We start from the raw sequence: 13,947 nt of genomic DNA on the forward strand, positions 1-13,947 counted from the left end.
AGTGTTAATCGGGACACCGGGTACCCCTAGACCACAAGGTCTTTGGCAAATTTAAATTTGAACACAAGTGAGAGTAAAAGTTAAGAGCATGACATAAAGAATTTTTGTAAAAAAAATCAAAAGAATTTTCTTATACGGAATAAAAAAAAATATTTTACTGTAGTTTGAGAGGTGCTATTGTGCTAAGGGGAATAGATATTCTTATCCAAGGCGATAGATATGGACAGAGAAAGATGGGATTTCCAGAATGGGCTAAAGTCGCCTCAATGACACGTTGTCAAGTTTTGTGGATGTCATGCAAAGTAGTCCTTCAAAAAAACAAAAATTTATAATTATACAGAAAGCAACAAAAATAAAATTACTTTTCTCTCTTATATTGAATCTATAACTCTACAAGTCCATTTTGAAACTTTATTAAATAGACAATAAATGTTTTACAATATATTATTTTGACGTGTTACACTAACAATTTTAAATAAGCTAATAGCAATGTGTACCATTAACATTCAGTAAAACTTTTGATAAATTTTTTTTTATCAAGTAATATTAATTTTAAGCATGTGAATTGAGATTTCATTATAAGTTTTTTTTAGGGTACTAGTAACTCTATTATAATGCAGTATCTTCTTTTCTACTAAAATATAAAGAGTAGATACCGTTCCCACTAAAGTTTGAACTCATAACTTCCCATTTGAGAGAGTTTACTTCATGTCATTAGAACCTTATTCGATAAATAAAAACAATTTTAATTAGATAATCAAGAAATTGTAATGATTTATAGTAAAAGAAAATTTTAGAGTTAATTCAATTTTTTGTCTTAGATTTATAGGTTGCAGTTCTTTTTTACTCTTGTTTTTTAAATATTATTTGATCATAGTATTATTGCAACACGATCATTTTTGGTCCTCTATCAACAAAATAGTTTAAAAGTCATTAAATACAATGACATTTCGATCTTCAATTATGAACTTTTTAAAAAATATAAACATAAAACATATAACGGGTCAACGCACTTTATATTAAAAACATAATGTCTTGTATTTAATGACATTTCAACGATTTTATTAATGGAGGACCAAAAATGATTGTAACACAATAATACTCTGATTAACTCAAAATATAAGATCAAAAAAGGGAATTAACTCAAAATTTTATTATAAAAGGATTAAAATAGACTGTCATTTATAAATATAAGATAAAAAAGGGAATTAACTCAATTTTATTATGAAAGTACTTGTAGTGCTATTGGTGTTAGAAAAAAAAATGTTGATTTCATATATTTAGAAAATGGAAAATAAATAATAGATAATAAGAATTGAAAAATAAAAAGAAAAACAAAAAACAGCAGATGAGCAGAGTCACAAAAAATTAGAAATTGCATGCACGTACGAACCACAGCCATTGATTTGTGGTAGAAGAGCGAAAGCACACGTTTACCTGTGCGAAAATTTGATTTTTTTGGAGACGCTTTGATTTCTAAAGCAGAAGTTAAGGATTCGTATGATGGGCAGTTTCAGTTTGTCGGGAACTTCTTTTCTCGGAGACTGCTAAAAGTCTAAAACACAGTGAGTGTCGAATCTTCTCACTTCATTTTAGCTATTCTGGGACTGGTGATTCACCTGTGTTTTTTGATAATCTTGATAGTTTTGTTGAATCTGTCTGGGTTTTAATTTTCTGTTTCATACTGTTGATTGTCAATCTGTATATGAAAATTAAATGTTCTTTATTTATTAATTAATTTATTTGGGAGAAATTTGATAGCTCAGCTTTAAGTGCTTGCCAAAGGGAAAATGAAAGTTGAAATGTTCTTGAATTTGAATTTAATTTATTATAATTTGTTTAAATAAACAGATAGGTTTGGGTTGAACTCAATCTCAATATATCTGAGTGCCTTTATGGAGCAATTTGGGTTTATGGGTTTATTATGACTTCCAGTTATTCTGTCAATGAACTATTAGTCTATTTTAGGTTATCAGAATTAAATAAGAATACTTGTTCCCCCATAAAAGTAGAGAAAAGGGAATGGAGGAATCCATGTCTGAAGCTTACTTTGCCTTCTTTTGTTTTTTGGATGACGAGGGAAATCCCACGGCCCTTTCGGGTGTAGGTAAACCCTGTCTTGTGATTCTAGCTAATAAAGGACCACAATGAAGTAAACTAGCATAGGTTACCTATAGCTGACCTACTCAAATCAAGGGACAACGATTCGAACTCGTGACCTTGTAGTTATAAGTGTGGATCTCTTGCCATCTTGGCTGGGGTTACCCTCACCTTGTTTCCTTTTATTGGGCACAACAATGTTGTATTAGTCAATTTGACTACTATTTTGGCTTAATTTCAATAGTGATAGACTTGATTCAATACAAATGTTTTATATATTAAAAACTATCTAGAGTGTATTGCTTGTTAGGCCCTAGGAAAGTGAAATTGGCAAATAAAGATGAGACCGAGGAAGTGTTAGAGGTGAAAGACACAAACTAGAGTAACCGCCTGTGAATTCATAGATAAAGGAGCTAGTAGCCTTTAGCCATTACTCATGCCAAATGTATCCCTAGGTAGCTTAAGATAAACTGGCTTTTCTTGATCTTTAACAAGTTAATTTATTTGTACAGATTGGATAATCTTGCTTTGGAGAAGTCCTCTTCGTGTTGTTCTTGTTACTGAAGACTCTGCATAGTAGAATCTTTTCAAATGGTAGATAAATTTTCATCTCTTGGCATTCTATCAGTTATGTATGCTCTTTAGTTAAAAGGGTTGCAAATAAAGTCTCTCTGAAGGGGAAAAAAATAGATGCCATTTCGTCCTTCTTACATGAACGAGGTTGGTGACAATTTGAAATAACTCATCATTCTTCCCTTAGAAAAAACTTGCTTTTCTAGGGAGCTGCCTTATAAAAATAGAGTTTGATCTAATTATAGAAATTGTATAGGGAGAAGAAATGAATCACTGTTGCTTTTCATCGTTCTCGAGCTCCAAATTTCATCTCTTTAATTATTCTCAGAATCAAAATGCCATTAAATTTCACCTTCCTTTTCCCTTTAGATTCTTCTATACTTCTTCACATTCTCTCCTTCCTCCCTTATGTTCCCATGAATCATCCTTCCCACCTTCACTTGTCCTAGAAAAACCCGAAGCCTCAACATCTTCATCAAAGGCTAGGAGCCAAAATGAATTGTACAATGATGACATTATTGAAGAGATAAAAATTGCAAAAAAGTCCCTGGAAAAGTTACCTGTAGTTCGTAGGCCAGTAATGGAGACTCCTGTAGAAGGAGAAGAAGAACAAGAACAAGAACAAGCAAATGATACCGAGAGTTCAAATGAACAAAGTGTTATTGTCCTTGAGGAGCAGTCATCTTCTTCGTTATTTTCCATCGATGCTGGTCTCTCAAGATTTGCTAGGAAGATGCCAATTTTTGAGCCTGACAGGGTGGAATCAACTTCTGGAGAGAAGATACTAAAAGTGAATTTGGACTTGGCCTTGTACAAAGCAAAACTATTGGCACGGAATTTCCAGTATGCAGAAGCGGAAAAGATACTTCAAAAAGTAATTACCAGTACTCTTAGTTGTATGTATTTTTAAAAGATAGTATTTCATCTTGTAAGTCCTTCCTGATGTTCAAATCTTTGTGCATGAAGTGTATATATTACTGGCCGGAAGATGGGAGGCCATATGTGGCCTTGGGCAGGATATTAAGTAAGCAATCAAAAGTGATTGAAGCCAGATCAGTTTATGAAAAAGGTTGCCAAGCTACACTAGGAGAAAACGCCTACATTTGGCAGGTTAGTTTATTGTACACTATGTTGAATCCATCTGATTTTTGCCTTTGCTTCTATGAATAATTCAGAAAACATCAGAAAACTAAGTATAGACCTTCCTGGGATGAAACGAAGTATATTTAAATGCTCAACCCATAGTAAGTCCCACCCTACCCGAGTCCATAGATTCAAAATATGGGACTTATAAATCTGCAGTGGGGTTGACTAGCCATTGGCACCGTGAATTGTAGTGCTTGAGACTACAGAAGCTGCCATATTATTCACCAAAAATATGGTATAGTATGTCTTCGTAACATTTATATTTTGTATTTGAAGCTCACCAAAATTTGCTCCTTTGGACTAGTGCTGGGCTGTTCTGGAAAATAGAATGGGTAATATAAGGAGAGCTAGAGAATTATTTGATGCTGCCACAGTTGCTGATAAGAAGCATATTGCAGCCTGGCATGGATGGGCAATATTAGAGCTGAAACAGGGAAATATAAAAAAGGCAAGGAATCTTCTTGGCAAAGGCATCAAATATTGTGGTGGAAATGAGTACATTTACCAAACCTTAGCATTGCTTGAAGCTAAGGCAAAGAGATATGAGCAAGCCCGCTATTTATTCAAACAAGCAACAAAATGTAACCCAAAGAGTTGTGCTAGCTGGCTTGTAAGTTTCATTTGAAATATGCATATTTGCATAGATTTTGCTTTGTGCTTACTATTTTGATGAAGTGCACATGATGGATCTGCTTTCTCTTTTTCTAGGCTTGGGCTCAACTAGAGGGAGAATTAGAGAATAACCATGCTGCTAGGAAGCTTTTTGAGGTGTGTAAATATCCCAACTTGTTCTTCATAAACTGGGGGTGTGGTTGAGTGGAAGGGACTCCATCCTTAACCAAACATCAAGGGATCAATCATTGGCCTTGGGTATGGAGCAACCTTAAATCTCCAGGCCAGCTGTCCCACCCTTAGAAGTGCCAACAATTCAGCGAGGGGTTTAGTCACTATGTCCGACGGTGGAAACCCTGGACTACACCCAAAAAAATAGTGTTACTTTCATTTTTGCTTGCACTTATGGTATTTATTAATTGAACTTCTTTCATGTATTTGAAACATCTTTCTCATGTGCAGAAAGCAGTCCAAGCGAGTCCAAAAAATAGGTTTGCATGGCATGTCTGGGGAGTTTTTGAAGCCAGTTTTGGAAATATTGACCATGGGCGGAAACTTCTGCAGATAGGCTACATTCTAAATCCTAGAGATCCAGTTCTCCTTCAGTCACTTGCTTTGTTAGAATACAAATACTCTAGTGCAAATCGTGCTAGACTGTTGTTCCAAAGAGCTTGTGAATTGGATCCAAGGCACCAGCCAGTGTGGAGTGTAAGCTTTTATTTCTAATTCTTTTGGATGATGCTATGTTATGTCCCATTGTGTAGTTGATGTTATCTCACCCATAATCATAGCTGCTGACTGACAGAAAATAAGTCAGATTCTTTAGCAAATCTATATTTCTTCATTGATTGCTCACAAGGAACGGTTCTGAAAACAGAACTAAAACCAAAGATATCTTTTGACCTGTTGGGCGGAGGCCGGTAAGGGCCAAGTCCAGCACCATGTGGCTAGGGGGATTGTTGGGCGGAGGCCGGTAAAAGGCCAAGTCTAGCACCCTGGTTCTCGAAAATGTGTGGCAGTATAAGGAAATAAAGTTGCGCCTTCGTTACGAGCTATAGCTTTTGGCATAGTGAATCCTAACAAGTGGTATCATAGTCAGGTCACGGGTTCGAGTCCTAGCAAGAGCAGTTAAGACTGGCTGGTGTTGGGAGGGGGGATGTTGGACAAAGGCCGGTAAGGGCCAAGTCGGTATAAGGAAATAAAGTTGCGCCTTCGCTATGAGCTATAGCTTTTGGCTTAGTCTTGACCCTAACATGACCTTTCCATGTTTAAAATTCAAATGAGTTGTTTAAAATTGAAATGAGAGGAACTCTCAAGTGTTAAAGTTTGATACGCACAGGAAATAGGAGATTTAGCAAAAATGGTAAATTAGAACTAGTAGGTCTGATCAGCAGATAGTTAACCATACTATGATAATCAGAAAATGCTAGTATTTATTTAAAAAAAAAACATTTGATCATTTTATAATATAATGACTCGGCTTCTATTCTGTCAATAATTGTCTTTTCCTTTGGACATCAAAAAATGAAACAACATATAAATTTGACCATTTAGTGCATTTCATGTTGTGTTCACTCAAGTCATATTGATATCAATCTCTCATTTTGTTTGCCCTAGTACTTAATCTTGTAGTTTATACACCTCCATATTTGCAGCCATGTTACAGTATAAAATACCCACGTCTCTATAATATCCTCCCTAACTAAATTTTGCATGACTTAGGCTTGGGGCTGGATGGAGTGGAAAGAAGGAAATATTTCCACTGCAAGGGAACTATACCAGAAAGTGTTGTCTATCAACTCATCAAATGATCATGCTGCTCGCTGCCTTCAGGTAAAGTGAATTGTCATCGTTTAGAATGGTTTCTGGCACTCTTTTGGAGTCACTGGTAATGGTAATATATTGCATTCCTTTTTTCTTGTGCTTGCATTGAAGAATGTATTATTTAGACTAGATGAGGAAGTATGCTTTTAACTTTTCCGCATCGGATTCTTGAATGACTAGATTAAAGCTTTCGTTGAGTGACCTTGGCCATAATGCACATGGGCCAACCCACACTAAAACACTGAATCCAATCAATGGCTAGTTTATCAATACCACAGGTAGACATTTGGGTGAACACAAAGTGGACTGAACCAGACTCTGATACCATGTTATAATCCATGATTGGGCCAAGGTCACTCAGTTAGGCTATAATGCACATCGGCCAAACCACACTAAAAAATTGAATCTAATCAATGGTTAGTCTAACTCATGGCCTTATAAACCCAAATGTTCTCTCTTATATTTTCAAAGTGGGACTCTTAACATTGGGAATTTACTGATTACTATTTTCTATGCTATCAAATTTTGTAGGCCTGGGGTGTTTTGGAGCAGAGAGTTGGTAACATTTCTGCGGCTCGAAGACTATTCAGATCTTCTTTGAACATTAATTCTCAAAGCTATGTGACATGGATGACTTGGGCTGCTTTAGAGGAAGAGCAAGGAAATTCTGTGCGTGCAGAGGAAATTCGAAACCTCTATTTTCAGCAGGTACGACATAGTTAAAGAAACAGATCATCTTAATTCATTGAAATTGGTGTTTAGACCTTCCGGGTGTTTACTAATCTTGCATGATCTTTTTTCTTCGTATTATTGAACTCGACATTCATTGGTAGATAATGCTAGTAAAATGTGGATCTTTGAATTTTGGTTGTTGCATGGCACACTTGACATCAATTCAATGTTCATCAACTCATAATACTCGATTGGTAGCTTTGTGGGATATGTTAGTCTCTGAACACTATGCACAAATGCGATGAACATTATGCCACATGCCATGAACATTTGTTCCAGAACTCAACACGATTTGTGAGCCAGCGCGCTCTCGTGATATAATTCACTCATATGCATTTAGGCTGGGCAGCGGGATTCTAAAATCCCTATCATGCACAGAGAAAGGTGATAAATATACATTTAATCGTGGCATATTGTGAACATTACACTATCTCTCGCTCAAATTTGCATTGTTTATTCCATCTTTAGAATTAGAAGCAAGAAAAATATGCCTTGAAATTCGAACTTATACCTGATTTCATTGTGGCACAGCGGACCGATGTGGTTGATGACGAGTCCTGGGTTATGGGATTCCTAGACATCATTGATCCAACTATTGACAGATTAAAAAGAATCTTCAACTTGGATCAGAATTCTTTCGTCAAGGACTCAGATTCCTCCAAAAGCGTAAAGGGAACTGATGATAATTCCATCAGTGAAGAAGCAGATACCAATGGCAGTAGGTTAGATACTGCCAGTGGCTTCAACTTGGATAAATTCATCCGCGAAAATCTATCTTTGGAGCCCTCGAAACTCGAGGGTCAGTTTGGATGGTGTCTTAGACAAGACCCAAAGAACATCAGACCTCCAAGGCAGGTTTGGCAAAAGAGAGAGAGTAATTCCCAGAAATCTCCAAAGCTTTGATTTTGAGTTCTTATTTGCTTAGTTAGTCCGCAGATTGATATATATGAATCACTGGTCACTTCTGTAAATTTAACAGGCAGATTGATATTTGAATGTGTATTATTTCATAGTAAGAAGGTGGTGTAATGAACATTGGGAACAAAAGATCATCAACTTTGTATAAAAATTCGAGTGAAACCGACTCCTAGATCTTCATCGAACTGTGAATGGGGTAAAATTTTCATTTGAATTGTACAAAAAATAATAAATAGTAAATCACTATAACACAGTATTATACGTTAACAAGATAAGGAGCATATTCTATTTGAAATTCTTATGTCTTTGGTTATCTTTTCAATTTCTTGGCAAAGTGATTAGAGGTTAAGCAACACCATAGAAATTAAATCTTTTGGCAATTGAAACAATGAGTTTGAGAAAGAGAAGAGAAGAGAGAGAAGCTTTCTCTGTTCTATCTCTCTTTGTTTTTCTCCAATTTTTGAAATATTAGTGCTTGATAGGCTATCAAATGGGGTTTTCAATACGTCCCCTTCTCTTGTTGGTTCTAGCTAGTGGGGAATCCAAATTGGAGAATGGATCTTGCTCCTTTCAGGATACATCAAGATTTTCAGAAATTTTTAATCAAGGTTTTTTTTTTCTTTTATTATTTTTTTAATCTATGGTATTTGGATTTGGACTTTGTGATGGAGATAGTAGAGGGGAAACCTAAGTTGAATTGATGGAGGCATTGTGGAAAAGAAAACATTTTGTATATTGGAGTAATCGGAGTGGTAGAATTACAAAAGTTTAACATTAAAAATATTAAAACAGTATATCAAATGGAGGAGTGGAGTGCGCTTTACAAATCCAATCATTATGTATGCAAATAGTGACGTTGAGTTCTACTTTATTCTAGGTTTTGAGATTTCAGGTGGAGACATCAACGTTGATGGTTGAAGAATAGAATGGCTGAGTTAAGCAAAGATGACAAGTTTGTCAGTTTATGTTGAATATTTATTGTGAGTGTATAGGCTTCTTTTTTTTTTTTTTTTTTTTTTTNTTTTTTGGGTTAAGGTGATACGTTTATTGGATTGCTATTTGATTTTTAGACTTTTATTTATTCGTGAGTTTGATATTGATTTTTGTTATAAATATTATTATTATGGTCATTATCATAAGACCTTTCATTTGCCTTATTATATATTCATATTGAAGGCTTAATAAAAGGATGTTGATGATTGAGTTCTTTAGTTCTTGAGTTCTACATTTGTGTTCTTCTCTTCTCTCTACTTCTTTACATTTTATTATCTACCATAAAAATCTACCGGCATTTATCGTACAACGATCACAGGGGTATTGCACTAATCAGAAGGCTGAATTTACAACACGTTATCAGCACAACTCGCCATCATATCTTTGGTGAATGGTACTATTGGTTCCTTTTTTCTTGTGCATTTTGATTTTTGAAAACTATACAATTTTTTTATGTATAAATATTATATGTATGGCTATGAGTTTGGATTGCATCCTTCCATTCTTGTTTCTGCGAGATGAGTATTATCCCCTTTTTATTTTATTTTAGAGTTAATTACTGCATTGGTCCCTCGATAATGGCGAAAGTACCAAATTGGTCATCGACTTTCAATTTTGATCAATTAAATCCTCAACTATTGATTTTTATATCCAATTTGGTGATCCGTTAGTTTGGCTGTTAAGGGGCCATCTCTTTTGAGGACCAATTTGGTACATCGCCATAGTCGAGGGACCAAAATGGTAATTAACTCATATTTAGTTGTATATAAAAATATAACATTGTTTAACTTCAGTACTTTCATTTTTTTGGAGTTGAATCTAATAGCTCAAATTTATTTACTTTTTCCTAAAATATTTTTTTTTAGTTTTATAATTTCTTTTAATTTTAAACATTTTTTTTATAACTCCGTAGAACTTTATTAGTGTTTCAATCCTATGACATCCTATGATTCCTATCCTATTTATTAAGGATGTACTCCAACCAATTATTCTAGGTATATTATATTATGGACACTGAAAACGACATCTATATCTACAAACTTAATAATAAAAGCCAATAAAGTTAGGTTCCTAATTGGAACAAGAAAATGTTGGTATAATTGTTTGTTGAAATGAATGGTTCATATTATTTTAATTTTAGTATTTATTATTATTATTTTTTCTACTTTACCCTCTATTATATAATTACTTTTCTTAAGTGCCCCTACATTCCGTAAGTGTAAACTTTAGTAACAGATTATTCTGTTCTTATGTTCGAACCTCATCCCAATCAAAATTGACATAATTGTTAAACATATAATCTGAAAATGCAAGGCACTAAAATTGCAGTGAATCACCAAAAAAATTATAATTAGATCCATAACATGTATCACTGGAACGTAGGGGCATTTTAAAAAAGTAAATGATATAATAGAGGGTAAACTAGAAAAAATAATAACAAATACTAAAATAAAAAAAAAATATGAACCATTCATTTCAACAAACAATTTTCAATTTAGATGACCAATTTAGTACTTTCACCATAGTCGAGGGACCAAAATGGTAATTAACTTTTTATTTTATTATTTATAGACTAAAGTGTCATTTAGCACCATGAACTATATCCAATTATTCATGCCGCACCCTGAACTTTCATATCGTATATATTGAGTCACAAACCAAAAAAAATAAATTTACCTAGAACTTTTAGCAGGTTTCCCTGTCTTCCTGCTAACATGGCGCATGTTTTCACTGATGTGACATTTCTTTTAACCTTATTTTGTTCATGTAAGCATTTACATATTAAAAATTAAAAAAATATTATATTAAAATAACTAGAATTTTCTTCTCTTTATTTTCATAATGTATACTTTTTCAATTTTGCAATTTCAATGTTTCAATTTTTTTTTTTAGAATTTATATTTTTTTGGCTAATTTTTTGTTTAGTATTTTTTCAATTTTTTTTAAATTTATAGAAATGCTAATTTTTTTGTTTAGTATCTTATTGTCAACTACTAAACAGCTGCCAAGTGAAATAGGGTTGAGCGAAATAGTGAAATTTGGTCTCCGATTTTTGTTTATGTTTTTTGTTTTTTTTTTTAATTTTAATTTTTAATATGTAAATGCTTACATGGAAACATAAGGTTAAAAGAAATGCCACATCAGTAAGAAACCTGTGCCATGTCAGCAGGAAGATAGGGAAACCTGCTAAAAGTTCTAGGTGAATTTTTTTTTTTTTTGGTTTGTGGCTCGATATATACGATATGAAAGTCCAGGATGCGGCATGAACAATTGGATATAGTTCATGGTGCTAAAGGACATTTTAGCCTTATTTATATATACATGTGTGTGTTACAAAGGTGATCTCGAAAATACAAGGAAATAATGGAAATTACAATAGAAAATTATCCACGAAGGATAATAACAATACAGGAGAAAACAACCTACAAAAGGTTGAAAACCTGAACTACGGTTGAGGATGAAATCCGGACGTACTCGGGTGGTTGGAAGCACGAGTCGTGTTACCACTATCCTTAAAACCTTATTTACCGCTTCCCGGGGTGCTGAAGCGTTGCGGTCTAGGTTTCCCAGGATAAAACGTACTACGATCCAATCGTTTGAGCACACAAACTTGGATCCGGCGAACTAGGAACGTGGGTTCAACGCAGGTGACTAGAAGGAAATGTGAGTAGAGTTTTGAGGAGAAAACAGTGTATTGTTGTGTGTTCTTGGTGTGTTCCAAACCTGCTGCTCACAACGAATATATAGTGGAGGAAATGGATCATAGCATTAACCATGGCATTGATAATCCATTTTGTAACCTCATCCCACTAGCAGAAATTTAATTCTGCCATTAACCAACACTTACACGCACTACCAAGTCCATTATTCACGAAATAACTCTGAACAGACACAATAGGTGAAAAGTCGCGTTTGAGAGGTTACTGGAGTCGCCGTGCGAGACATGGTCCAGTCTGTGAACCATCGAGACATCGCTCGAGACATACCCGTGCCGCGAGACGTCAAGAAGTGCAAGCTTCGAGACATCGTGCCGGCATCGAGACATCGCACTGGTCCGCGAGACATCGGACGCGCGCGCTTGCACGCGAACGACCTTCGAGAGATCGACTCCGCTGAACTTCGAGACATCGAACTACCTCTCGCGAGAGGTCAGTTCGTCTTGATGTCTCGAACTTATGTGGACTGAGATGGAAAACTTGTTCGGAATTTTGGCATAACTTATGCCCGCAAGGCCAGCCACTTTTCCGGACAACATTCGTGCCCGCAGGTGCCGGCGCACACGAGTTCAAGCCTTTTCGAACTCATTTTGAGATTTGATTTGCACCCTCCCCCCTGCGCGCGAGAGAGAGCCTCTATGCCATACAAGTCAATTAGCCTTAAAAAGGCTCTTGTATTTATAGTGGGGCAAATCTTCATTCCCAACCAATGTGGGACAAAGCTAATATGCTTTTCCTCACTTAAAATTCCATCTCCAATGGGTCTACTTTGAGAACCAATTTCTCATTCACCCATTATCCATTTTGAGTGTACAATATATGGATCTCTTCGTCTCACTACGAAGAATCCGAATCCACTTTGACCTGACCCAAATCGGTAGTGGACCCCACTTTAAATTGTACCACAAAATGGCCACTTAAATGCCATTTTTGTGCTATTTTTCCAACAATCCCCCACATGAATGAAAATTGATTTTCAAGGGAATTTTGAAATCGGAAACAACTGCGTTCAACGGTTGATTCCTGCATAGCAGTGGTAGGTGTAACCCTTTGAACCTTGCCTCGTGAGATCTATATACTCTACTGGCTGTACGGTATAATGCGATGTCTTTGAACCGACTGCCGTTTGTGTAGACATTGACAAATCTCACACAGGAACCATCCAACCACGTCCTGTTCTCATGACTGTGCCCATTTTGGTCGTGGGACACCTGCCTAGTTCTGCAAGAGTTTCTAAAGAATTGAGCCCAGTTCAATTCTCCTTTGAAGCGATCCACACTTCTCTCTCACATAGGTGATTCTTTCTCGAGTTTCCCGCAACTCAACCCATGTTAATTGACTTTGCACACTTGGCACATGTCAATTCAACAATCAAATCATTAAAGCACTAATGTGCTAGCCTCGATCGGGAGTCACTGTTTTAACGAGGAGTGGTAAGGAGTCCGGGGCCCCCACAGTGACATGCTATTCCATAATTTAGTTGTCTCATTGAACCTAGGTGCCAGCTAGGTTGGGTATCCACTATGGACATTGAACCTAGGTGCCAGCTAGGTTGGGTATCCACTATGGAAGTTTTACCTAGGTGCCAGCTAGGTTGGGTATCCACTATGGAAGTTTTAGCTCAAGGGCTTTAGACCCAGGTATCCACTATGGAAGTTTTAGCTCAAGGGCTTTAGACCCATTCCTCGTGCCAACCTCTCGACAACTTCTTTGCTTAACCCTTTGGTTAGCGGATCTGCTATATTGTCTATTGACCTCACGAAGTCAATCGAGACAACACCAGTTGCGAGAAGTTGTTTAATGGTGTTATGTCTACGACGCATATGTCTAGACTTACCATTATACATATGACTCTTTGCATTAAGCTAAACTTTAACCTTTCGGTTAATGCCGCAAGGTTAATTACCTAGCGTATTTTGCAGATGGAAGCTGCAAAATGAATTTGAAACTTACCTTGCGGATTTGCGTGTGCTGAACATTTTTTTTTATAGCATGGGTTTTTTCAAGATTAAATCTTGATCCTCTTACATATTGAGTTGAATGTTCAAGATTAAATCTTGATCCTCTTACATATTGAGTTGAATGAGATGTGCCCTATATAGAAAATCTTACATATTGAGTTGAATGAGATGTGCCCTATATAGAAAATATTGTGGTAGTTACAAATGGAATAATGCTCAGTATTCACTACAAGAAAAATGCACATAGACTTGCAACATGGGCTTCTTCAAGATTAAATCTTGATCCTCTTACATATTGAGTTGAATGAGATGTGCCCTATATAGAAAATATTGTGGTAGTTACAAATGGAATAATGCTCAGTATTCACTAC

The 13,947-nt window shown here is 35.7% G+C and overlaps 1 protein-coding gene across 1 annotated transcript; it reads left to right on the plus strand.

Annotated features, from left to right (window-relative positions):
• The first annotated feature begins 1,361 nt into the window (after positions 1-1,361).
• LOC115996637 (protein high chlorophyll fluorescent 107) lies at positions 1,362-8,090 on the plus strand. Its single transcript, XM_031235971.1, has 9 exons — positions 1,362-1,565; positions 2,613-3,547; positions 3,640-3,783; positions 4,124-4,429; positions 4,528-4,587; positions 4,894-5,139; positions 6,154-6,264; positions 6,787-6,963; positions 7,519-8,090. The coding sequence occupies exons 2-9, from the start codon at positions 2,939-2,941 to the stop codon at positions 7,888-7,890; spliced, it is 2,025 nt and encodes a 674-aa protein (XP_031091831.1). The 5' UTR covers positions 1,362-1,565; positions 2,613-2,938; the 3' UTR covers positions 7,891-8,090.
• The last annotated feature ends 5,857 nt before the right edge of the window (positions 8,091-13,947 follow it).

Source organism: Ipomoea triloba, chromosome 11 (assembly GCF_003576645.1).
Source record: "Ipomoea triloba cultivar NCNSP0323 chromosome 11, ASM357664v1".
Taxonomy (NCBI): Eukaryota; Viridiplantae; Streptophyta; class Magnoliopsida; order Solanales; family Convolvulaceae; genus Ipomoea; species Ipomoea triloba.

Excerpts from the sequence above, each read along its gene's own strand:
- LOC115996637 (XM_031235971.1), top strand. The coding sequence starts at position 2,939 with ATGAATCACTGTTGCTTTTCATCGTTCTCGAGCTCCAAATTTCATCTC. Across the intron at positions 3,548-3,639 it reads CGGAAAAGATACTTCAAAAA|TGTATATATTACTGGCCGGA; the intron begins GTAATTACCAGT and ends TTGTGCATGAAG. Across the intron at positions 6,265-6,786 it reads ATGCTGCTCGCTGCCTTCAG|GCCTGGGGTGTTTTGGAGCA; the intron begins GTAAAGTGAATT and ends CAAATTTTGTAG.